Source organism: Procambarus clarkii, chromosome 26, assembly GCF_040958095.1.
Source record: "Procambarus clarkii isolate CNS0578487 chromosome 26, FALCON_Pclarkii_2.0, whole genome shotgun sequence".
Classification (NCBI taxonomy): domain Eukaryota; kingdom Metazoa; phylum Arthropoda; class Malacostraca; order Decapoda; family Cambaridae; genus Procambarus; species Procambarus clarkii.
Genome location: NC_091175.1, coordinates 26,918,366 through 26,943,580, shown reverse-complemented (window position 1 = coordinate 26,943,580; position 25,215 = coordinate 26,918,366). Strand labels below are relative to the sequence as shown.

Below are 25,215 nucleotides of genomic sequence, written 5' to 3'. Positions count from 1 at the left end.
GCCCCCTCTCACTCTGGTGAGTGTAGCCCCTCTCACTCTGGTGAGTGTGTAGCCCCTCTCTCACTCTGGTGAGTGTAGCCCCTCTCACTCTGGTGAGTGTAGCCCCTCTCTCACTCTGGTGAGTGTAGCCCTCTCTCACTCTGGTGAGTGTAGCCCCTCTCACTCTGGTGAGTGTAGCCCCTCTCACTCTGGTGAGTGTAGCCCCTCTCACTCTGGTGAGTGTAGCCCCTCTCACTCTGGTGAGTGTAGCCCCTCTCACTCTGGTGAGTGTAGCCCCTCTCACTCTGGTGAGTGTAGCCCTCTCTCCCTCTGGTGAGTGTAGCCCCTCTCACTCTGGTGAGTGTAGCCCCTCTCTCACTCTGGTGAGTGTAGCCCCTCTCACTCTGGTGAGTGTAGCCCCTCTCACTCTGGTGAGTGTAGCCCCTCCCTGGTGAGTGTAGCCCCTCTCTCACTCTGGTGAGTGTAGCCCCCCTCTCACTCTGGTGAGTGTAGCCCCTCTCACTCTGGTGAGTGTAGCCCCTCTCACTCTGGTGAGTGTAGCTCCTCTCACTCTGGTGAGTGTAGCCCTCTCACTCTGGTGAGTGTAGCCCCTCTCACTCTGGCGAGTGTAGCCCCTCTCACTCTGGTGAGTGTAGCCCCTCTCACTCTGGTGAGTGTAGCCCCTCTCTCACTCTGGTGAGTGTAGCCCCTCTCACTCTGGTGAGTGTAGCCCCTCTCACTCTGGTGAGTGTAGCCCCTCTCTCACTCTGGTGAGTGTAGCCCCTCTCTCACTCTGGTGAGTGTAGCCCCTCTCACTCTGGTGAGTGTAGCCCCTCTCACTCTGGTGAGTGTAGCCCCTCTCACTCTGGTGAGTGTAGCCCCTCTCACTCTGGTGAGTGTAGCCCCTCTCTCCCTCTGGTGAGTGTAGCCCCTCTCACTCTGGTGAGTGTAGCCCCTCTCTCACTCTGGTGAGTGTAGCCCCTCTCACTCTGGTGAGTGTAGCCCCTCTCACTCTGGTGAGTGTAGCCCCTCCCTGGTGAGTGTAGCCCCTCTCTCACTCTGGTGATTGTAGCCCCTCTCACTCTGGTGAGTGTAGCCCCTCTCACTCTGGTGAGTGTAGCCCCTCTCTCACTCTAGTGAGTGTAGCCCCTCTCACTCTGGTGAGTGTAGCCCCTCTCTCACTCTGGTGAGTGTAGCCCCTCTCACTCTGGTGAGTGTAGCCCCTCTCACTCTGGTGAGTGTAGCCCCTCTCACTCTGGTGAGTGTAGCCCCTCTCACTCTGGTGAGTGTAGCCCCTCTCTCACTCTGGTGAGTGTAGCCCCTCTCACTCTGGTGAGTGTAGCCCCTCTCTCACTCTGGTGAGTGTAGCCCCTCTCACTCTGGTGAGTGTAGCCCCTCTCACTCTGGTGAGTGTAGCCCCTCTCACTCTGGTGAGTGTAGCCCCTCTCTCACTCTGGTGAGTGTAGCCCCTCTCACTCTGGTGAGTGTAGCCCCTCTCACTCTGGTGAGTGTAGCCCCTCTCACTCTGGTGAGTGTAGCCCCTCCCTGGTGAGTGTAGCCCCTCTCACTCTGGTGAGTGTAGCCCCTCTCACTCTGGTGAGTGTAGCCCCTCTTCACTCTGGTGAGTGTAGCCCCTCTCACTCTGGTGAGTGTAGCCCCTCTCTCACTCTGGTGAGTGTAGCCCCTCTCACTCTGGTGAGTGTAGCCCCTCTCACTCTGGTGAGTGTAGCCCCTCTCACTCTGGTGAGTGTAGCCCCTCTCTCACTCTGGTGAGTGTAGCCCCTCTCTCACTCTGGTGAGTGTAGCCCCTCTCACTCTGGTGAGTGTAGCCCCTCTCACTCTGGTGAGTGTAGCCCCTCTCACTCTGGTGAGTGTAGCCCCTCCCTGGTGAGTGTAGCCCCTCTCACTCTGGTGAGTGTAGCCCCTCTCACTCTGGTGAGTGTAGCCCCTCTCTCACTCTGGTGAGTGTAGCCCCTCTCACTCTGGTGAGTGTAGCCCTCTCTCACTCTGGTGAGTGTAGCCCCTCTCACTCTGGTGAGTGTAGCCCCTCTCTCACTCTGGTGAGTGTAGCCCCTCTCACTCTGGTGAGTGTAGCCCTCTCTCACTCTGGTGAGTGTAGCCCTCTCTCACTCTGGTGAGTGTAGCCCCTCTCACTCTGGTGAGTGTAGCCCCTCCCTGGTGAGTGTAGCCCCTCTCACTCTGGTGAGTGTAGCCCCTCTCTCACTCTGGTGAGTGTACCCCTCTCACTCTGGTGAGTGTAGCCCCTCTCACTCTGGTGAGTGTAGCCCCTCCCTGGTGAGTGTAGCCCCTCTCACTCTGGTGAGTGTAGCCCCTCTCTCACTCTGGTGAGTGTAGCCCCTCTCTCACTCTGGTGAGTGTAGCCCCTCTCACTCTGGTGAGTGTAGCCCCTCTCTCACTCTGGTGAGTGTAGCCCCTCTCACTCTGGTGAGTGTAGCCCCTCTCTCACTCTGGTGAGTGTAGCCCCTCTCACTCTGGTGAGTGTAGCCCCTCACTCTGGTGAGTGTAGCCCCTCTCACTCTGGTGAGTGTAGCCCCTCTCTCACTCTGGTGAGTGTAGCCCCTCTCACTCTGGTGAGTGTAGCCCCTCTCTCACTCTGGTGAGTGTAGCCCCTCTCACTCTGGTGAGTGTAGCCCCTCTCTCACTCTGGTGAGTGTAGCCCCCCTCTCACTGGTGAGTGAAGCCCCCTCTCACTCTGGTGAGTGAAGCCCCTCTCACTCTGGTGAGTGTAGCCCCTCTCACTCTGGTGAGTGTAGCCCCTCTCACTCTGGTGAGTGTAGCCCCTCTCTCACTCTGGTGAGTGTAGCCCCTCTCACTCTGGTGAGTGTAGCCCCTCTCTCACTCTGGTGAGTGTAGCCCCTCTCACTCTGGTGAGTGTAGCCCCTCTCACTCTGGTGAGTGTAGCCCCTCTCACTCTGGTGAGTGTAGCCCCTCTCACTCTGGTGAGTGTAGCCCCTCTCACTCTGGTGAGTGTAGCCCCCCTCACTCTGGTGAGTGTAGCCCCTCTCACTCTGGTGAGTGTAGCCCCTCTCTCACTCTGGTGAGTGTAGCCCCTCTCACTCTGGTGAGTGTAGCCCCTCTCACTCTGGTGAGTGTAGCCCCTCTCACTCTGGTGAGTGTAGCCCCTCTCACTCTGGTGAGTGTAGCCCCTCTCTCACTCTGGTGAGTGTAGCCCCTCTCACTCTGGTGAGTGTAGCCCCTCTCACTCTGGTGAGTGTAGCCCCTCTCACTCTGGTGAGTGTAGCCCCTCTCACTCTGGTGAGTGTAGCCCCTCTCACTCTGGTGAGTGTAGCCCCCCTCACTCTGGTGAGTGTAGCCCCTCTCACTCTGGTGAGTGTAGCCCCTCTCACTCTGGTGAGTGTAGCCCCTCTCTCACTCTGGTGAGTGTAGCCCCTCTCTCACTCTGGTGAGTGTAGCCCCTCTCACTCTGGTGAGTGTAGCCCCTCTCACTCTGGTGAGTGTAGCCCCTCTCTCCCTCTGGTGAGTGTAGCCCCTCTCACTCTGGTGAGCGTAGCCCCTCTCTCACTCTGGTGAGTGTAGCCCTCTCCTCCTCTGGTGAGTGTAGCCCCTCTCACTCTGGTGAGTGTAGCCCCTCCCTGGTGAGTGTAGCCCCTCTCTCACTCTGGTGATTGTAGCCCCTCTCACTCTGGTGAGTGTAGCCCCTCTCACTCTGGTGAGTGTAGCCCCTCTCTCACTCTGGTGAGTGTAGCCCCTCTCACTCTGGTGAGTGTAGCCCCTCTCTCACTCTGGTGAGTGTAGCCCCTCTCACTCTGGTGAGTGTAGCCCCTCTCACTCTGGTGAGTGTAGCCCCTCTCACTCTGGTGAGTGTAGCCCCTCTCACTCTGGTGAGTGTAGCCCCTCTCACTCTGGTGAGTGTAGCCCCTCCTCACTCTGGTGAGTGTAGCCCCTCTCACTCTGGTGAGTGTAGCCCCTCTCTCACTCTGGTGAGTGTAGCCCCTCTCACTCTGGTGAGTGTAGCCCCTCTCACTCTGGTGAGTGTAGCCCCTCTCACTGTGGTGAGTGTAGCCCCTCTCTCACTCTGGTGAGTGTAGCCCCTCTCACTCTGGTGAGTGTAGCCCCTCTCACTCTGGTGAGTGTAGCCCCTCTCACTCTGGTGAGTGTAGCCCCTCCCTGGTGAGTGTAGCCCCTCTCACTCTGGTGAGTGTAGCCCCTCTCACTCTGGTGAGTGTAGCCCCTCTCTCACTCTGGTGAGTGTAGCCCCTCTCACTCTGGTGAGTGTAGCCCCTCTCTCACTCTGGTGAGTGTAGCCCCTCTCACTCTGGTGAGTGTAGCCCCTCTCTCACTCTGGTGAGTGTAGCCCCTCTCACTCTGGTGAGTGTAGCCCCTCTCTCACTCTGGTGAGTGTAGCCCCTCTCTCACTCTGGTGAGTGTAGCCCCTCTCACTCTGGTGAGTGTAGCCCCTCTCACTCTGGTGAGTGTAGCCCCTCTCACTCTGGTGAGTGTAGCCCCTCCCTGGTGAGTGTAGCCCCTCTCACTCTGGTGAGTGTAGCCCCTCTCACTCTGGTGAGTGTAGCCCCTCTCTCACTCTGGTGAGTGTAGCCCCTCTCACTCTGGTGAGTGTAGCCCCTCTCTCACTCTGGTGAGTGTAGCCCCTCTCACTCTGGTGAGTGTAGCCCCTCTCACTCTGGTGAGTGTAGCCCCTCTCACTCTGGTGAGTGTAGCCCCTCTCTCACTCTGGTGAGTGTAGCCCCTCTCTCACTCTGGTGAGTGTAGCCCCTCTCACTCTGGTGAGTGTAGCCCCTCCCTGGTGAGTGTAGCCCCTCTCACTCTGGTGAGTATAGCCCCCTCTCTCACTCTGGTGAGTGTAACCCCTCTCTCACTCTGGTGAGTGTAGCCCCTCTCACTCTGGTGAGTGTAGCCCCTCCCTGGTGAGTGTAGCCCCTCTCACTCTGGTGAGTGTAGCCCCTCTCTCACTCTGGTGAGTGTAGCCCCTCTCTCACTCTGGTGAGTGTAGCCCCTCTCACTCTGGTGAGTGTAGCCCCTCTCTCACTCTGGTGAGTGTAGCCCCTCTCACTCTGGTGAGTGTAGCCCCTCTCTCACTCTGGTGAGTGTAGCCCCTCTCACTCTGGTGAGTGTAGCCCCTCCCTGGTGAGTGTAGCCCCTCTCACTCTGGTGAGTGTAGCCCCTCTCTCACTCTGGTGAGTGTAGCCCCTCTCACTCTGGTGAGTGTAGCCCCTCTCTCACTCTGGTGAGTGTAGCCCCTCTCACTCTGGTGAGTGTAGCCCCTCTCTCACTCTGGTGAGTGTAGCCCCCCTCTCACTTGTGAGTGAAGCCCCTCTCACTCTGGTGAGTGAAGCCCCTCTCACTCTGGTGAGTGTAGCCCCTCTCACTCTGGTGAGTGTAGCCCCTCTCACTCTGGTGAGTGTAGCCCCTCTCTCACTCTGGTGAGTGTAGCCCCTCTCACTCTGGTGAGTGTAGCCCCTCTCTCACTCTGGTGAGTGTAGCCCCTCTCACTCTGGTGAGTGTAGCCCCTCTCACTCTGGTGAGTGTAGCCCCTCTCACTCTGGTGAGTGTAGCCCCTCTCACTCTGGTGAGTGTAGCCCCTCTCACTCTGGTGAGTGTAGCCCCTCTCACTCTGGTGAGTGTAGCCCCTCTCTCACTCTGGTGAGTGTAGCCCCTCTCACTCTGGTGAGTGTAGCCCCTCTCACTCTGGTGAGTGTAGCCCTCTCTCACTCTGGTGAGTGTAGCCCCTCTCACTCTGGTGAGTGTTGCCCCTCTCTCACTCTGGTGAGTGTTGCCCCTCTCTCACTCTGGTGAGTGTAGCCCCTCTCACTCTGGTGAGTGTAGCCTCTCTCACTCTGGTGAGTGTAGCCCCTCTCACTCTGGTGAGTGTAGCCCCTCTCACTCTGGTGAGTGTAGCCCCCCTCTCACTCTGGTGAGTGTAGCCCCTCTCACTCTGGTGAGTGTAGCCCCTCTCACTCTGGTGAGTGTAGCCCCTCTCACTCTGGTGAGTGTAGCCCTCTCTCACTCTGGTGAGTGTAGCCCCTCTCACTCTGGTGAGTGTAGCCCTCTCTCACTCTGGTGAGTGTAGCCCCTCTCACTCTGGTGAGTGTAGCCCCTCTCACTCTGGTGAGTGTAGCCCCTCTCACTCTGGTGAGTGTAGCCCCTCTCACTCTGGTGAGTGTAGCCCCTCTCACTCTGGTGAGTGTAGCCCCTCTCACTCTGGTGAGTGTAGCCCCTCTCACTCTGGTGAGTGTAGCCCCTCTCTCACTCTGGTGAGTGTAGCCCCTCTCACTCTGGTGAGTGTAGCCCCTCTCACTCTGGTGAGTGTAGCCCCTCTCACTCTGGTGAGTGTAGCCCCTCTCACTCTGGTGAGTGTGCCCCTCTCTCACTCTGGTGAGTGTGCCCCTCTCTCACTCTGGTGAGTGTAGCCCCTCTCACTCTGGTGAGTGTAGCCTCTCTCACTCTGGTGAGTGTAGCCCCTCTCACTCTGGTGAGTGTAGCCCCTCTCACTCTGGTGAGTGTAGCCCCCTCTCACTCTGGTGAGTGTAGCCCCTCTCACTCTGGTGAGTGTAGCCCCTCTCACTCTGGTGAGTGTAGCCCCTCTCACTCTGGTGAGTGTAGCCCCTCTCACTCTGGTGAGTGTAGCCCCTCTCACTCTGGTGAGTGTAGCCCCTCTCTCACTCTGGTGAGTGTAGCCCCTCTCACTCTGGTGAGTGTAGCCCCTCTCACTCTGGTGAGTGTAGCCCCTCTCACTCTGGTGAGTGTAGCCCCTCTCACTCTGGTGAGTGTAGCCCCTCTCTCACTCTGGTGAGTGTAGCCCCTCTCTCACTCTGGTGAGTGTAGCCCCCCTCTCACTCTGGTGAGTGTAGCTCCTCTCACTCTGGTGAGTGTAGCCCCTCTCACTCTGGTGAGTGTAGCCCCTCTCACTCTGGCGAGTGTAGCCCCCTCTCACTCTGGTGAGTGTAGCCCCTCTCACTCTGGTGAGTGTAGCCCCTCTCTCACTCTGGTGAGTGTAGCCCCTCTCACTCTGGTGAGTGTAGCCCCTCTCTCACTCTGGTGAGTGTAGCCCCTCTCTCACTCTGGTGAGTGTAGCCCCTCTCACTCTGGTGAGTGTAGCCCCTCTCACTCTGGTGAGTGTAGCCCCTCTCTCACTCTGGTGAGTGTAGCCCCTCTCCTACTCTGGTGAGTGTTAGCCCCTCTCACTCTGGTGAGTGTAGCCCTCTCTCACTCTGGTGAGTGTAGCCCCTCTCACTCTGGTGAGTGTAGCCCCTCTCACTCTGGTGAGTGTAGCCCCTCTCACTCTGGTGAGTGTAAGCCACTCTCACTCTGGTGAGTGTAGCCCCTCTCACTCTGGTGAGTGTAGCCCCTCTCACTCTGGTGAGTGTAGCCCCTCTCTCCACTCTGGTGAGTGTAGCCCCTCTCACTCTGGTGAGTGTAGCCCCTCTCTCACTCTGGTGAGTGTAGCCCCTCTCACTCTGGTGAGTGTAGCCCCTCTCACTCTGGTGAGTGTAGCCCCTCCCTGGTGAGTGTAGCCCCTCTCTCACTCTGGTGAGTGTAGCCCCTCTCACTCTGGTGAGTGTAGCCCCTCTCACTCTGGTGAGTGTAGCCCCCCTCTCACTCTGGTGAGTGTAGCCCCTCTCACTCTGGTGAGTGTAGCCCCTCTCACTCTGGTGAGTGTAGCCTCTCTCACTCTGGTGAGTGTAGCCCCTCTCACTCTGGTGAGTGTAGCCCCTCTCACTCTGGTGAGTGTAGCCCCTCTCACTCTGGTGAGTGTAGCCCCTCTCTCACTCTGGTGAGTGTAGCCCCTCTCACTCTGGTGAGTGTAGCCCCTCTCACTCTGGTGAGTGTAGCCCCTCTCTCACTCTGGTGAGTGTAGCCCCTCTCTCACTCTGGTGAGTGTAGCCCCTCTCTCACTCTGGTGAGTGTAGCCCCTCTCTCACTCTGGTGAGTGTAGCCCCCCTCTCACTCTGGTGAGTGTAGCCCCTCTCTCACTCTGGTGAGTGTAGCCCCTCTCACTCTGGTGAGTGTAGCCCCTCTCACTCTGGTGAGTGTAGCCCCCTCTCACTCTGGTGAGTGTAGCCCCTCTCACTCTGGTGAGTGTAGCCCCTCTCTCACTCTGGTGAGTGTAGCCCTCTCTCACTCTGGTGAGTGTAGCCCCCTCTCACTCTGGTGAGTGTAGCCCTCTCACTCTGGTGAGTGTAGCCCCTCTCACTCTGGTGAGTGTAGCCCCTCTCACTCTGGTGAGTGTAGCCCCCTCTCACTCTGGTGAGTGTAGCCCCTCTCACTCTGGTGAGTGTAGCCCCCTCTCACTCTGGTGAGTGTAGCCCCTCTCACTCTGGTGAGTGTAGCCCCTCTCTCACTCTGGTGAGTGTAGCCCCTCTCTCACTCTGGTGAGTGTAGCCCCTCTCACTCTGGTGAGTGTAGCCCCTCTCACTCTGGTGAGTGTAGCCCCTCTCTCACTCTGGTGAGTGTAGCCCCTACTCTCACTCTGGTGAGTGTAGCCCCTCTCACTCTGGTGAGTGTAGCCCCTCTCTCACTCTGGTGAGTGTAGCCCCTCTCACTCTGGTGAGTTGTAGCCCCTCTTCACTCTGGTGAGTGTAGCCCCCTCTCACTCTGGTGAGTGTAGCCCCTCTCACTCTGGTGAGTGTAGCCCTCTCTCACTCTGGTGAGTGTAGCCCCTCTCACTCTGGTGAGTGTAGCCCCCTCTCACTCTGGTGAGTGTAGCCCCCTCTCACTCTGGTGAGTGTAAGCCCCTCTCTCACTCTGGTGAGTGTAGCCCCTCTCTCACTCTGGTGAGTGTAGCCCCTCTCACTCTGGTGAGTGTAGCCCCTCTCACTCTGGTGAGTGTAGCCCTCTCACTCTGGTGAGTGTAGCCCCTCTCTCACTCTGGTGAGTGTAGCCCCTCTCACTCTGGTGAGTGTAGCCCCTCTCACTCTGGTGAGTGTAGCCCCTCTCTCACTCTGGTGAGTGTAGCCCCTCTCACTCTGGTGAGTGTAGCCCTCTCTCACTCTGGTGAGTGTAGCCCCTCTCACTCTGGTGAGTGTAGCCCCCTCTCACTCTGGTGAGTGTAGCCCCTCTCACTCTGGTGAGTGTAGCCCCTCTCACTCTGGTGAGTGTAGCCCCTCTCACTCTGGTGAGTGTAGCCCCCTCTCACTCTGGTGAGTGTAGCCCCTCTCACTCTGGTGAGTGTAGCCCCTCTCTCACTCTGGTGAGTGTAGCCCCTCTCTCACTCTGGTGAGTGTAGCCCCCTCTCACTCTGGTGAGTGTAGCCCCTCTCACTCTGGTGAGTGTAGCCCCTCTCACTCTGGTGAGTGTAGCCCCTCTCACTCTGGTGAGTGTAGCCCCTCTCACTCTGGTGAGTGTAGCCCCCTCTCACTCTGGTGAGTGTAGCCCCTCTCACTCTGGTGAGTGTAGCCCCCTCTCACTCTGGTGAGTGTAGCCCCTCTCTCACTCTGGTGAGTGTAGCCCCCTCTCACTCTGGTGAGTGTAGCCCCTCTCACTCTGGTGAGTGTAGCCCCTCTCTCACTCTGGTGAGTGTAGCCCCTCTCACTCTGGTGAGTGTAGCCCCTCTCTCACTCTGGTGAGTGTAGCCCCTCTCACTCTGGTGAGTGTAGCCCCTCTCTCACTCTGGTGAGTGTAGCCCCTCTCTCACTCTGGTGAGTGTAGCCCCTCTCTCACTCTGGTGAGTGTAGCCCCTCTCACTCTGGTGAGTGTAGCCCCTCTCACTCTGGTGAGTGTAGCCCCTCTCACTCTGGTGAGTGTAGCCCCTCTCACTCTGGTGAGTGTAGCCCCTCTCACTCTGGTGAGTGTAGCCCCTCTCTCACTCTGGTGAGTGTAGCCCCTCTCACTCTGGTGAGTGTAGCCCCTCTCACTCTGGTGAGTGTAGCCCCTCTCACTCTGGTGAGTGTAGCCCCTCTCTCACTCTGGTGAGTGTAGCCCCTCTCACTCTGGTGAGTGTAGCCCCTCTCTCACTCTGGTGAGTGTAGCCCCTCTCTCACTCTGGTGAGTGTAGCCCCTCTCACTCTGGTGAGTGTAGCCCCTCCCTGGTGAGTGTAGCCCCTCTCACTCTGGTGAGTGTAGCCCCCTCTCTCACTCTGGTGAGTGTAACCCCTCTCTCACTCTGGTGAGTGTAGCCCCTCTCACTCTGGTGAGTGTAGCCCCTCCCTGGTGAGTGTAGCCCCTCTCACTCTGGTGAGTGTAGCCCCTCTCTCACTCTGGTGAGTATAGCCCCTCTCTCACTCTGGTGAGTGTAGCCCCTCTCACTCTGGTGAGTGTAGCCCCTCTCTCACTCTGGTGAGTGTAGCCCCTCTCACTCTGGTGAGTGTAGCCCCTCTCTCACTCTGGTGAGTGTAGCCCCTCTCACTCTGGTGAGTGTAGCCCCTCCCTGGTGAGTGTAGCCCCTCTCACTCTGGTGAGTGTAGCCCCTCTCTCACTCTGGTGAGTGTAGCCCCTCTCACTCTGGTGAGTGTAGCCCCTCTCTCACTCTGGTGAGTGTAGCCCCTCTCACTCTGGTGAGTGTAGCCCCTCTCTCACTCTGGTGAGTGTAGCCCCCTCTCACTGGTGAGTGAAGCCCCCTCTCACTCTGGTGAGTGAAGCCCCTCTCACTCTGGTGAGTGTAGCCCCTCTCACTCTGGTGAGTGTAGCCCCTCTCACTCTGGTGAGTGTAGCCCCTCTCTCACTCTGGTGAGTGTAGCCCCTCTCTCACTCTGGTGAGTGTAGCCCCTCTCACTCTGGTGAGTGTAGCCCCTCTCTCACTCTGGTGAGTGTAGCCCCTCTCACTCTGGTGAGTGTAGCCCCTCTCACTCTGGTGAGTGTAGCCCCTCTCACTCTGGTGAGTGAAGCCCCTCTCACTCTGGTGAGTGTAGCCCCTCTCTCACTCTGGTGAGTGTAGCCCCTCTCTCACTCTGGTGAGTGTAGCCCCTCTCACTCTGGTAAGTGTAGCCCCTCTCACTCTGGTGAGTGAAGCCCCCTCTCACTCTGGTGAGTGTAGCCCCTCTCACTCTGGTGAGTGAAGCCCCTCTCACTCTGGTGAGTGTAGCCCCTCTCTCACTCTGGTGAGTGTAGCCCCTCTCACTCTGGTGAGTGTACCCCCTCTCTCACTCTGGTGAGTGTAGCCCCTCTCTCACTCTGGTGAGTGTAGCCCCTCTCACTCTGGTGAGTGTAGCCCCTCTCTCACTCTGGTGAGTGTAGCCCCTCTCACTCTGGTGAGTGTTGCCCCTCCCTGGTGAGTGTAGCCCCTCTCACTCTGGTGAGTGTAGCCCCTCTCACTCTGGTGAGTGTAGCCCCTCTCACTCTGGTGAGTGTTGCCCCTCCCTGGTGAGTGTAGCCCCTCTCACTCTGGTGAGTGTAGCCCCTCTCACTCTGGTGAGTGTAGCCCCTCTCACTCTGGTGAGTGTAGCCCCTCCCTGGTGAGTGTAGCCCCTCTCACTCTGGTGAGTGTAGCCCCTCTCTCACTCTGGTGAGTGTAGCCCCTCTCTCACTCTGGTGAGTGTAGCCCCTCTCACTCTGGTGAGTGTAGCCCCTCTCACTCTGGTGAGTGTAGCCCCTCTCACTCTGGTGAGTGTAGCCCCTCTCACTCTGGTGAGTGTAGCCCCTCTCACTCTGGTGAGTGTAGCCCCTCTCTCACTCTGGTGAGTGTAGCCCCTCTCTCACTCTGGTGAGTGTAGCCCCTCTCACTCTGGTGAGTGTAGCCCCTCTCACTCTGGTGAGTGTAGCCCCTCTCTCACTCTGGTGAGTGTAGCCCCTCTCACTCTGGTGAGTGTAGCCCCTCTCACTCTGGTGAGTGTAGCCCCTCTCACTCTGGTGAGTGTAGCCCCTCTCACTCTGGTGAGTGTAGCCCCTCTCACTCTGGTAAGTGTAGCCCCTCTCACTCTGGTGAGTGAAGCCCCCTCTCACTCTGGTGAGTGTAGCCCCTCTCACTCTGGTGAGTGAAGCCCCTCTCACTCTGGTGAGTGTAGCCCCTCTCTCACTCTGGTGAGTGTAGCCCCTCTCACTCTGGTGAGTGTACCCCCTCTCTCACTCTGGTGAGTGTAGCCCCTCTCTCACTCTGGTGAGTGTAGCCCCTCTCACTCTGGTGAGTGTAGCCCCTCTCTCACTCTGGTGAGTGTAGCCCCTCTCACTCTGGTGAGTGTTGCCCCTCCCTGGTGAGTGTAGCCCCTCTCACTCTGGTGAGTGTAGCCCCTCTCACTCTGGTGAGTGTAGCCCCTCTCACTCTGGTGAGTGTTGCCCCTCCCTGGTGAGTGTAGCCCCTCTCACTCTGGTGAGTGTAGCCCCTCTCACTCTGGTGAGTGTAGCCCCTCTCACTCTGGTGAGTGTAGCCCCTCCCTGGTGAGTGTAGCCCCTCTCACTCTGGTGAGTGTAGCCCCTCTCTCACTCTGGTGAGTGTAGCCCCTCTCTCACTCTGGTGAGTGTAGCCCCTCTCACTCTGGTGAGTGTAGCCCCTCTCACTCTGGTGAGTGTAGCCCCTCTCACTCTGGTGAGTGTAGCCCCTCTCACTCTGGTGAGTGTAGCCCCTCTCACTCTGGTGAGTGTAGCCCCTCTCTCACTCTGGTGAGTGTAGCCCCTCTCTCACTCTGGTGAGTGTAGCCCCTCTCACTCTGGTGAGTGTAGCCCCTCTCACTCTGGTGAGTGTAGCCCCTCTCTCACTCTGGTGAGTGTAGCCCCTCTCACTCTGGTGAGTGTAGCCCCTCTCACTCTGGTGAGTGTAGCCCCTCTCACTCTGGTGAGTGTAGCCCCTCTCACTCTGGTGAGTGTAGCCCCTCTCTCACTCTGGTGAGTGTAGCCCCTCTCTCACTCTGGTGAGTGTAGCCCCTCCTCTCCCCTCATGTTAGATGGGGAAGAATCTCGGAAATATGGGGGAGAAAAAGCCACGGATCTTTGGGGAAGAGCCACGGGACTGTAGGTAAGATTAAACCACCCCGTTGTTGGGGGGAGGGTGGGGTGGGGGTAGAGCCACGGAGGTGTTGGTAAGGAGACACTGAGCTTTTGGGGAGAAAGAGCCACTGAGCTGTGGGGGAGTAGGAGCTCTAAGCTGTGTTGGAGGGCTGGCCACTAAGCTGTGGTAGGGAAGACGCCCCTGAATTGTGGGGAAGGAGCCACAGTTGTTGTAGTAACGTAGTCTAGTCAACAGAGATGGGGGATACATGGGTCTAATGATACATGGGGATACAAGATACATGGGGGATACATCTTTATCGTTGTTACACGCTAATTTGGCTGCAATGTCTGTGTCATTATGATGGGTTACACTTATGTGCGATGGTATCTGTACAAAGAAGATTCGAAACCCCTTAATCTGTGCAGCGATTAGGTCCACTCTCCACCTCTGATGGCTAGCCCCTCCAGCCGTCAATGGGGCCTGACGACTGAGTGGAAAGCGACCGGGATTCGTAGTCATAAGGTTCCGGGTTCGATTCCCGGCGGAGGCGGAAACAAATGGGCAGAGTTTCTTTCACCTGATACCTGATCAATCAGGCTGTGACTCATACGTCAGGCTGCGAGCAGCCGCATCTAACAGCCTGGTTGATCAGTCCAGCAACCAGGAGGCCTGGTCGACGACCGGGCCGCGGGGACACTAAGCCCCGGAAGCACCTCAAGGTAACCTCAAGGTAACCACCCTGAACACTGTTCACCTAGCAGTAAATAGGTACCTGGGAGTTAGACAGCTGCTACGGGCTGCTTCCTGGGGATGTGTAACAAAAAGGAGGCCTGGTCGAGGATCGGGCCGCGGGGACGCTAAGCCCCGATATCATCTCAAGATAACTTCAAGGTCATTTATAATTTCTAGTAAGAGGTTCTTGTAGGAGACGTTTTCAATTGCTTGAAGAGCAGACTTTGAATCACAAAATATTATTCTTCCTACTGTGCTTTTTAATGCAGAGGTAGCAAGGTGTAGTGCCGCTAGTTCTGTTTGTGTGGAGGTCAGCCAGTTGTTGAACCTAACACTGACAGTCTGTGTACAAATATTATTTCCATAAAACGCTGAACTTTCTCCGATATAATTTTAAAACCTACATGCTGTTGCAGTCCGTCCAGTAGACGACTGGACCGAGCCGTGAAAATGTAAGATCTCAAGAGCACCGTGTCTACACCAACGGCTCAGTCCAATAGTGTACTGGACAGACTGCAGCAGCGTGTAGGTTTTAAAATTATAAGAAAGTCCTGTGGTAGTACACTCCCAGTTTAATTGTGGAGCTGAAAGGCAAGCACAGCTACTAGACCAGACGAGCTGAGAAGCAAGCACAGCTACTAGACCAGACGAGCTGAGAAGCAAGCACAGCTACTAGACCAGGCGAGCTGAGAAGCAAGCACAGCTACTAGACCAGACGAGCTGAGAGGCAAGCACAGCTACTAGACCAGACGAGCTGAGAGGCAAGCACAGCTACTAGACCAGACGAGCTGAGAGGCAAGCACAGCTACTAGACCAGACGAGCTGAGAAGCAAGCACAGCTACTAGACCAGACGAGCTGAGAGGCAAGCACAGCTACTAGACCAGACGAGCTGAGAGGCAAGCACAGCTACTAGACCAGACGAGCTGAGAAGCAAGCACAGCTACTAGACCAGACGAGCTGAGAAGCAAGCACAGCTACTAGACCAGACGAGCTGAGAAGCAAGCACAGATACTAGAACAGACTAAAGGAATCCAAGGCAACTGGACGAAGGCAGAAACAGGGGGTGATATGCACACTGAAATAATACTGAAATATATCCATGAGAGAATGTGAGGCGGGTGTCTAAGCCCACCCAGGACACTAGGTTGATCCCTGGTTTAACAGGCAGTGCTGGACGGCAGAGCGACGGTCTCGTTTCATGCAGGTCGGCGTTCAATCCCCGACCGTCCAAATGGTTGACATACAACAGCATTTTATGTCCAGCATGACATAACAAAATCAAGTTTTCTTCAAGAAATACCGGACCAACCGGGCTGTGGTGGATATGTGGGCCTGAGTGCTGCTTCAAGCAACAGCCTGGTGAACCAAACTGGCCTCGGGCCGGGCTTGGGGGAGTACAAGAACTCCCAGAAGCCCATCAAGAAGGTCCAGGTACGCAATAATATGTCAAGGGGAATGTGTCAGGAGGGAACAAATAATGTCACTAAATATGTCATGGAGGTGACAGTGTGTCAAAGGGAATGTGTCATGGAGACAAACAATGTATTAAGCAGTATGAGTCATGGAGACACATGATACATCAAGGAGAATGTGTGACGCGGAACTAAACACTTGCGTGAAGCAAACTAACTTTATAAAGTTCCTCACTGTCACGAGAGTAAAGGTAAGTAAAGAACTAATAAATATTGTTCAGAAAACATTAAAACCTTTTATGGCAGGAAATCAACGGTTAGGTAGCTGGTGCTTCAGTTGCAAGAAGCGGGGCCCCAAAGCTTAAGCTCAACCTTCGTTCCTTCAAGTAGGGAAGTACATATGAAATATTCAGTCACAGAGGGCATTAGGGAGAGAGAGAGAGAGAGAGAGAGAGAGAGAGAGAGAGAGAGAGAGAGAGAGAGAGAGAGAGAGAGAGAAACTATGAGATGAAAGTACCAAGTCTTTACGACTATGTAGCACTTGGAATGTATAAGGATTTGAGATGGGACGGGGGGGGGGAAGGAATGGTGCCCAATCACTTGGACGGTCGGAGATTGAACGCCGACCTGCATGAAGCCAGACCATCGCTCTACCGTCCAGCGCAAGTGGTTGGGCAGAGAGAGAGAGAGAGAGAGAGAGTGTTCAGCAAATTAATGAATGATTGTACATCATACTCAGTGTTTGCCGTGCGTTAGTCATCACCAGACGCCCCACCTCCCAGCACAAACAGCTTACTTGACCTTCCCAAAAGGCTAATTTAGGCTTACGTCTGACTATTTTGATATGCATTATTAATAGTTATTCTGAGACCGCCTCGAAGAGATGCATTATAGACTAATAAACACGTTATTAATATCATCACAATATTGTCTATCTGACGTCAACAATATTTTAAACTCTTTACAAATTGTATATTTTTTCTTTTTTTTCAGGTATGTCATGGAGCTAATTATAATAGACCAGGTAGGAGGAACTGTGCCACGCGTTGTATTCAGTTATTTGTATGTTAATGGAACATAAATTAGCTTTAAATATAAGCAGTTCGTGTGTTGTTTTAAAGCATATGTTCAAAGGCTAATCACCTTTGTGTGAACTGCAACGTTGAATGGGGTTTGTTGAATATTTAACTGAAGCGCTTTTAGGTATATGGCGAGTGTTTTAGTGATGAGTCAACATCAACACACTCGGGATGTTGGAGAGTCAGTCTGCAGGCTTGTTGCTGAGCCGCGAGTCTCTGTACACCTGACTGTCTCTGTACACCTGACATTCTCTGTACACCTGACATTCTCTGTACACCTGACTCTCTCTGTACACCTCACTGTCTCTGTACACCTGACTGTCTCTGTACACCTGACATTCTCTGTACACCTGACATTCTCTGTACACCTGACTGTCTCTGTACACCTGACTGTCTCTGTACACCTGACTGTCTCTGTACACCTGACTGTCTCTCTACACCTGACATTCTCTGTACACCTGACATTCTCTGTACACCTGACTGTCTCTGTACACCTGACTGTCTCTGTACACCTGACTGTCTCTGTACATCTGACTGTCTCTGTACACCTGACTGTCTCTGTACACCTGACATTCTCTGTACACCTGACATTCTCTGTACACCTGACTGTCTCTGTACACCTGACTGTGTTCATCAACTTATCTTTACACACTTATTAATCTGGGAAAACCTCCAATAACATGTTCAAGAATTTTTTCTTTTCTCCGCCCAAATAATAATATCCGTCCTATTTTTCAGTTTACACGCGTTTATATTCCTACAAATATCCGCCTCAAGGCACCCAATATTGCCAAGATCTCCAACATGATCTTCCGTGTGTCTTCCGGTCCCTAACTCCTGCTCGGCGACGCCTACTCCAATCTTCCATCTTTCCTCTCTAACTTTGCTATCATCATATTCCTCGTACGGGTCTTTCACCACGTGTTTAAAACTCGTCTCAGAGGTGTTTATCCTCGTAACACCTGGAGCCGGGACCTCCGGAAGCTCCGTCACTCCGTCACTCTGTCACATCTCACCTACTTCGTCCTTCTCTCTTCACATTTACTATTTTCTTTACCCGTTATATCATTCGATAAACAATAGCGATTAAGTAGCAATATACTAACATATGTAGACGATCTTCCATAGGGGTATAGACTCATTCCACTCAGTATTTGCTGCTGATGCAAAAATTAAAAGAATAATCAAAACAGATGAAGATTGACAGACTACAGAACGACCCGGACAAACTCGAGAAATGGTCTAGAAAATGACTACTAAAGTTTAACTCAGGTAAGTGTAAAGTAATAAAATTAGGCAAAGGGAGAATTGACAGGGTGAACAAAGACAAACTATTAGGCTCGGCCGAAACAGGAACAAGGGGACACAGGTGGAAACGTAGCACCCAAATGAGTCACAGAGACATTACAATTTGTTTGCACTGTCAGAGTAGTTAACAGGTGGAATGCATTAGGCAGTGATGTGGTGGAGGCTGACTCCATACACAGTTTCAAATGTAGATATGATGGAGCCCAGTAGGCTCAGGAACCTGTACACTAGTTGATTATCAGTTGAGAGGCGGGACCAAAGAGTCAGAGCTCAACCCCCGCAAGCACAACTAGGTGAGTATACACACACACACCTGTAGCGTAGCTCTCATCCAGTAACTACACATAGGTAATTACACGCATACGCATGCGCACACGCGCACACACGCACGTGCCCTGATTGCAACGCGGTTCGGCAGATCATGAAATTTGTTATTTTTAGGAGGCTTAACGAGCCCGGGAGAGTAGTAGAGCGACGAGCCGCAGGTGATGTGGCGTTGATAATTAAGAAGAAATCCCTGATGAGAAAAAACAAAAAACAATGAAGACAGAACCATACAAAAAAAGATTATATGTGTGGAACAAATTATGCCAAAGAACATACGCACAACTTACAATAATAAATGAAAGGTGTTGTTAGTATCACTGAGAGCCTGGGTGATAGACCTATAAACTGACAGAAACTGTTGAAAGATATAAACCTAGATTGAGTGAGTTGTAAATATTCAAACAAACGGACATTGGACTCCCCTCGCAAACACTTACATATATTTTATTAACCATAAGTACACACAGTAATGTGCTGCGTCCATTCTATATGAAGGATTGCATACTATAGATCAAGAGCTATCTGTAAGCTCATTCCATCTCCCAGAACGGTTAGTCATATATGGAATCAGGAGGACAACGCGAGTCTGGTCCACTGAATCTTCACTAGGAAACTCAGGATAGGAGCACAAGAATATCTCCCAATATTCGTAAATGTATGAGGTAGTCACAGAGCTCGAAGTGTCTCAGCCCACTCGGGCTGAGTTCGTTGATAGTAGAGCAAGTGTTGGAGAGTGTGCACCAGCTCCTGGTCACATAGTTTGCTGCTCGAATGCTCACCGTTGGGGGGGATTCACTACCTGCAGCCCACCCCCCCCCCCTGCCATAAGTATCGATATCCCAGCCTAATTCTGGTAATAACATACTGACACTCACGCTAGTGGCTATGAAAGGCATTGAAAGTAATTATATATATATATATATATATATATATATATATATATATATATATATATATATATATATATATATATATATATGTCGTACCTAGTAGCCAGAACACACTTCTCAGCCTACTATGCAAGGCCCGATTTGCCTAATAAGCCAAGTTCTCCTGAATTAATATATTTTCTCAATTTTTTTTCTTATGAAATGATAAAGCTACCCATTTCATTATGTATGAGGTCAATTTTGTTTTATTGGAGTTAAAATTAACGTAGATATATGACCGAACCTAACTAACCCTACCTAACCTAACCTAACCTATCTTTATAGGTTAGGTTAGGTTATATAGCCGAAAAAGGTAGGTTAGGTTAGGTTAGGTAGGTTAGGTAGTCGAAAAACAATTAATTCATGAAAACTTGGCTTATTATGCAAATCGGGCCTTGCATAGTAGGCAGAAAAGTGCGTTCTGGCTACTAGGTACGACATATATATATATATATATATATATATATATATATATATATATATATATATATATATATATATATATATATATATATATATATATATATATGAAGGGAGTACCACCTCTGCCTGGAAGAAGGGAGACCCTTAGCCTCGGAGGAAACCACACATAACGCATTAGAGGGAATGTTTAGGTCCCCTCCAATACAGTTTCTGTGTACTTTTCTCCTACCACCCCCTTCCTTTTGTATTTTTTTTGCTTTATTATATATATTTGAAGGTTACAAGATGTACATTGGTTGTTACAAAGAGTGCTTAAAGGTTATGGATCTCTTGAAGCTCCTCCGCTTCCTGACAGGAACCGAGGATGCAGCAGGCGTTTCCCCTCTGGACCGCCACACTGAGGCGCTGAAACAAAAAACTGGCAGCTCTTGGGTCTCTGGTGATGTCAATGAGCTTGGAGCCCAATTCCTTGAGAAATCCCAAAGCACTCTTGCCATAGGGACCATGCGTCTCAGATGCTATGGGAACAAAGGTGTATCGACCTTCCAATTGCCTGTATTTGACTGATTTTGCTATTTCCCTGTGGTTGGCCGCCCCACCTGCTTGATCAGCTCAGAGGTGTACATAGGCGTCAACCAGGGTGGATACACATGTGTAGTCCCACACAAACTGTCTACCCTCCTTCCAGGAGTATATGGTGATGCCGTCAGGGCGAAGTGCGGGGAAATCCGGGTTGTGGTCCCCTAGGATACGAGGTCACGAGTTGTGCTTGTGACCTCGGTGAGGTTCTCTCTCCGCTGGACACTGAGCTGAGACGAGGCTTCTCTTGATGATGTCATTGATCTCGTTGTGTCTTGCATGCCAGCCCTTTGTGCTTCCGCAATGCAACCCATGCAGTCCATATTGGTTTGCTTCCACCCTGTTGCAAATACACTTGTTTTCAGTGTGAATTGGGGCACCAAGGCGGAGGGCCACTGCTACACGAAGGGATTCTGGATCTAGGCGCGTGCCTATTGCCGACATGGATACTGCCAGGAGGATGTCTTCTGCATGGGGGGCTTCATTGCTCTGAGGCGGGCTTTCTCCTTGTCTGATGTTGCGGCTCTGAACATGGTATCAGATATTTTTTTTTTACTGGTGGGTGGTCCCAGCTGGACTGCTTGTGTTTTTTTGTTGGTTCTGTGATGGGTGCTGGGGCTGCAAGAGCATCCCACTGATTTGAACATTCAGTGAAAGCAGGATCGTGTATTCCTGCTGAAGCCCCCCAGATACCATTATGGAGGATATAAAGAAAATCCAGGAACAAGACCTTGGAGCCTTGGACCTCATTCTCAATGCATCCAAATGCTAAATAGTCTCCCGCAACCCAGACATCACTGGCCAAATAAAAAATGTTCTTCCAGATATTCTCGTTGTTGAGTCACCTGACTGCACCCTTCTGGGTGCCCCCATTGAGGAGGTTCTGGATGCAAAAATCACTGATCTAAGGAGAATGCTGGACAGGATTGACAAGATCGATGCCCATAATGCTCTCTTCCTCCTCACAAGATGCCTATCTCTCCTTAAGTTGACTTACTTTCTGAGGAGTTCCCCATCCTACAACAGCCCTAAATTAAATGTGTATGACACCCTTCTGAGGTCCATGCTGGTAAAAGTCCTGAACCTGCTATTGGACTACTCTCAGTGGGAGCAAGCAACCCTTCCTGTAAAACTCAGTGGCCTTGGTGTCCGCACAGCCTCCCAGATTGCTCTACCAGCCTTCCTTTCCTCCTCCCATACATCACTCGATTTCGTAAGAGATATCCTACCTGAACTCCTGAGTAATTCAGCAGGTATACACGAACCTGCTTTCACTGAATGTTCAAATCAGTGGGAAGCTCTTGCGGCCCCAGCACCCATCATAGAACCATCAAAAAAATAAACAGTCCGGCTGGGACCACTCACTAGTAGAAAAAAGAGCTGATGCCATGCTCAGCGCCGCAACATCGGACAAGGAGAAATCCAGCCTCAGAGCAGTGTGTGCCCCCATGCCGGAGACTTCCTCTTGGCAGTACTAATGTCAGCAATGGGCACGCATCTAGATCCAGAATCCCTTCATGTAGCAGTGGCCCTCCACCTTGGTGCCCCAATTCACACTGAATACAAGTGTATTTGCAACAGGGTGGAAGCAGACCAATACGGACTGCATGGGTTGCATTGTGGAAGCACAAAGGGCTGGCATGCAAGCCATAACGAGGTCAATGACATCATCAAGAGAAGTCTCGCCTCAGCTCAGTGCCCAGCGGTGAGAGAACCACGCATCTTAGGAGACCAAAACCCAGATTTCCCCGCACTTCGCCCGGATGGCATCACCATACACTCCTGGAAAGGGGGCAAACAGTTGGTGTGGGACTACATGTGTGTATCCACCCTGGCTGACACCTATGTACACTTCGGTGCTGATCAAGCAGGTGGGGCGGCCAACCACAGGGAAATAGCAAAATCAATTATATACAGGCGATTGGAAGGTCAATACACCTTTGTTCCCATAGCGTCTGAGACGCATGACCCCTGGGGCAAGAGAATCGATGCTGCTGCAGAAGGAGTCATTCAGTCTTTCATTCAAAAACTTTTGTGCCATATCCAAAACGAGTATAAGTATGAATAAATTTTGTGTGTACACTAAGTCTTTAAAAATGTAAATAGGAATTACGAAACGCGTTCAGGCGTCAGACCAGGAATAAAAAGAATGAATTGTGGAGAGTTACTGTATCAATTACCCTCGACAGTGAAGAAGAACGTAAGAAATATTGAGAAGATTCGTGTTAGAATTATTAATCTTACCCTTTCGGTCATATTCATTTTCGGTCATATATATATATATATATATATATATATATATATATATATATATATATATATATATATATATATATATATATATATATAATTAGTATATTTTGGTAGCAGTCTTTCTTATAAACATATGTTATTAAATATGACCAAAAAGTAAGATTAATAATTCTAACACGAATTTTCTCAATATTTCTTATGTTTCTTTTCACTGTCGATGGTAATTGAAAAATCAATTCTCTAAAATTAATTTTTATTTCTAGTCTGACTCGACACTTGAAATCATTTCGTAATAACTTATTACATATTCAAAGACTTTAGTTTACACTCGCACAACTATAACCTGCAAACACTAAACAGAGTTCTACTATGCTATCATTTAAACAGCTTTCATCTTATATACCCTCATTTGGGTGAGGTGATATGTTACAACAGTTTTGGATGAGGTGAACAAAACTTTCAACACAAGACAGAACACGGTGCAATGGGTATAAATTGGGTAAATTAAAGGGAAGAATGGAAGCAACTGCAAAGGGCCTATTGGCCCATATTTCTTAATGCTTCTATATTGGAGCGGAGTCTTGAAATGGGTAGAATATAGTTGTGCATTAATTGGCTGTTGATTGCTGGTGTTGACTTCTTGATGTGTAGTGCCTCACAGATGTCAAGCCGCCTGCTATCACTGTATCTATCGATGATTTCTGTGTTGTTTGTTAAGACTTCTCTGGTGATGGTCTGGTTGTGGGAAGAGATTATATGTTCCTTAATGGAGCCCTGTTGCTTATGCATTGTTAATCGCCTGGAAAGAGATGTTGCTTTCTTGCCTATATTCTGAGTTCTTTGGGGCTTACAGTCCCCAAGTGGGCATTTGAAGGCATAGACGACGTTGGTCTCTTTTAAAGCATTCTGCTTTGTGTCTGGAGAGTTTCTCATGAGTAGGTTGGCCGTTTTTTGGGTTTTATAGTAAATCGTCAATTGTATCATCTGATTTTTGTCTGTAGGGATAACGTTTCTATTAACAATATCTTTCGGGATCCTTTCCTCCGTTTTATGAGCTGTGGAAAAGAAGTTCCAGTAAAATAGTCAAATAGGGGGTACAGGTGTTGTGTTAGTTGTCTCTTCAGAGGTTGCATGGCGTTTCACCTTCCTTCTTATGATGTCTTCAACGAAACCATTAGAGAAGCCGTTGTTGACTAGGACCTGCCTTACCCTACAGAGTTCTTCATCGACTTGCTTCCATCCTGAGCTGTGACTGAGAGCACGGTCGACATAAGCGTTAACAACACTCCTCTTGTACCTGTCTGGGCAGTCACTGTTGGCATTGAGGCACATTCCTATGTTTCCTTAGTGTAGACTGCAGTGTGGAAACCTCCGCTCCTTTCCATGACTGTTACATCTAGAAAGGGCAGCTTCCCATCCTTCTCCATCTCGTAAGTGAAACGCAACACAGAATTCCGCTCAAATGCCTCCTTCAGCTCCTGCAGATGTCTGACATCAGGTACCTGTATAAAAATGTCGTCAACATACCTGCAGTATATGGCCGGTTTCAAGTTCATGTCGACTAAGACCTTCTGTTCAATGGTACCCGTGTAAAAGTTCGCAAACAGGACACCTAGGGGAGAAGCCATGGCGACCCCATCTACTTGCTTATACATGTGCCCATTCGGGCTCAAGAAGGGTGCATCTTTAGTACAAGCTTGGAGTAGTTTCCTTAGAATGCTTTCTGGTATGTCAAGAGGAGTACAGGCCGGATCACAATACACTCTGTCGGCTATCATTCCGATTGTTTCATCCACAGGTACGTTGGTAAACAGTGGTTCTACGTCCAACGAGGCTCTTATCCCTGTGGCCCGTGTTCCCCGCAGTAAGTCAACAAATTCCTTTGGAGACTTCAGGCTGAAGGCGCAAGGGAATAAGGAGTCAGCAAGCCGTTGAGTCGCTTCACCAGTCTGTACGTGGGTGTGGGTATCTGGCTGGTGATTGGCTGCAGTGGGTTTCCAGGCTTGTGTGTCTTGACATTTCCATACGCATACCCAGGTTTGTATTCTCCAATAATCTTTGGCAGGTGGAGTCTGAATTTCTTGGCGTTCACAGTTTCGATCACTCTGTTAACCTTTGCTTTCAATTCGGCTGATACCCACAGCCGAAAGAAGAGCAAACTGAGGTATGCAAGGAATTACAAAAAGATATATGTTCAGATGACCATGACCAGAGACGAGATAGTAAGGGCAGCAGATGCAAGGGAAAAGGCGCAAGGAGAGGGAAGGGAGCCAGGGAACCTCAGCCTCCATCCCAGCAATCCCAGAGGGGATTGGGGAACCTCAATCCAGCAACCCAGGAACCCCAGGGGGGAAAGCAACACCCCAGCCCACCACTCAATACGGCCCCCCCTCCCTATGCCCCAGCACAAACCCTTCCTTGCCCCTGCACAATGCACATCATAAAACCCAAATCCTCCCTCTCCCCTTACCCCAAGTATTCCCTGCTTTCCCAGCCCCTGGTCTTCTTCCTGCCCCAAGCAGGCCCAGGCGAGACCTAAGCCCTCCATACCCCACTCCACCTCCCCCCAGACTCCTGTCAACTACACCGCAGGAGGGCGTGCCCTCTCCCCAAGCAATCCCTGCCCCCTCACCCCCAGGGCTTCTTCCTGCCCCAGGCAGGTCTGAGCAAGACCTAAGCCCTCCATCCCCCCACTCCACCTCCCCCTGAACCCCTGGCAACTACCTCACAGGAGGATGAGCCTACCCAATTAGTAATGACCATCGAACAACTTCCTACACTTGTGGGGAGTGAGGGTGAAATTGGATATAAGAAAGTGAGCTTCAAGGTAATGTACTCAAACATTGATGGGATTACCAATAAAGCAAGTGAACTGGCAGAAAGGGAGCAAGAAGAAAACCCTGATGTAATAGGACTCACGGAAACAAAATTGTCAGGAGTCATAACAGATGCTGTGTTTCCAAAGGACTACTATGTAGTAAGGAAAGAGAGGGAAGGGAGAGGAAGTGGAAGAGTGGCCCTGCTGATAAGGAAGGACTGGAGTTTTGATGAGAAGGAAATTCTGTACTGTGAAGGGTTCAGAGATTACATAACAGGAACTATAACAATGGGTGGACCTAAGATAATAGTGGCAGTCATTTACAACCCTCCCCTAAATGACAGAAGACCTAGACAGGAGTTTGATAGGAATAACATGGCAACCATTAATATAATAGAGTCACAGTCTCCGTGGTGTAGTGGTTAGACACTCGCCTGGCGTTCCGCGAGCGCTTTGTCATGGGTTCGTATCCTGGCCGTGGAGGATTTACTGGGCGCAAATCCTTAACGGTAGCCT

At 51.9% G+C, this 25,215-nt stretch overlaps 1 protein-coding gene across 1 annotated transcript in view; it reads right to left on the bottom strand.

The window, feature by feature from the left end:
• Nucleotides 1-21,078, bottom strand: part of LOC123756931 (micronuclear linker histone polyprotein-like) — a 40,671-nt gene extending 19,593 nt beyond the window's left edge. Inside the window, exon 1 of the mRNA XM_045740341.2 lies at nucleotides 20,994-21,078. Within this exon, the coding sequence (XP_045596297.2) occupies nucleotides 20,994-21,078 (85 nt within the window). The remainder of the gene's footprint in view (nucleotides 1-20,993) is intronic.
• Nucleotides 21,079-25,215: the final 4,137 nt, after the last annotated feature.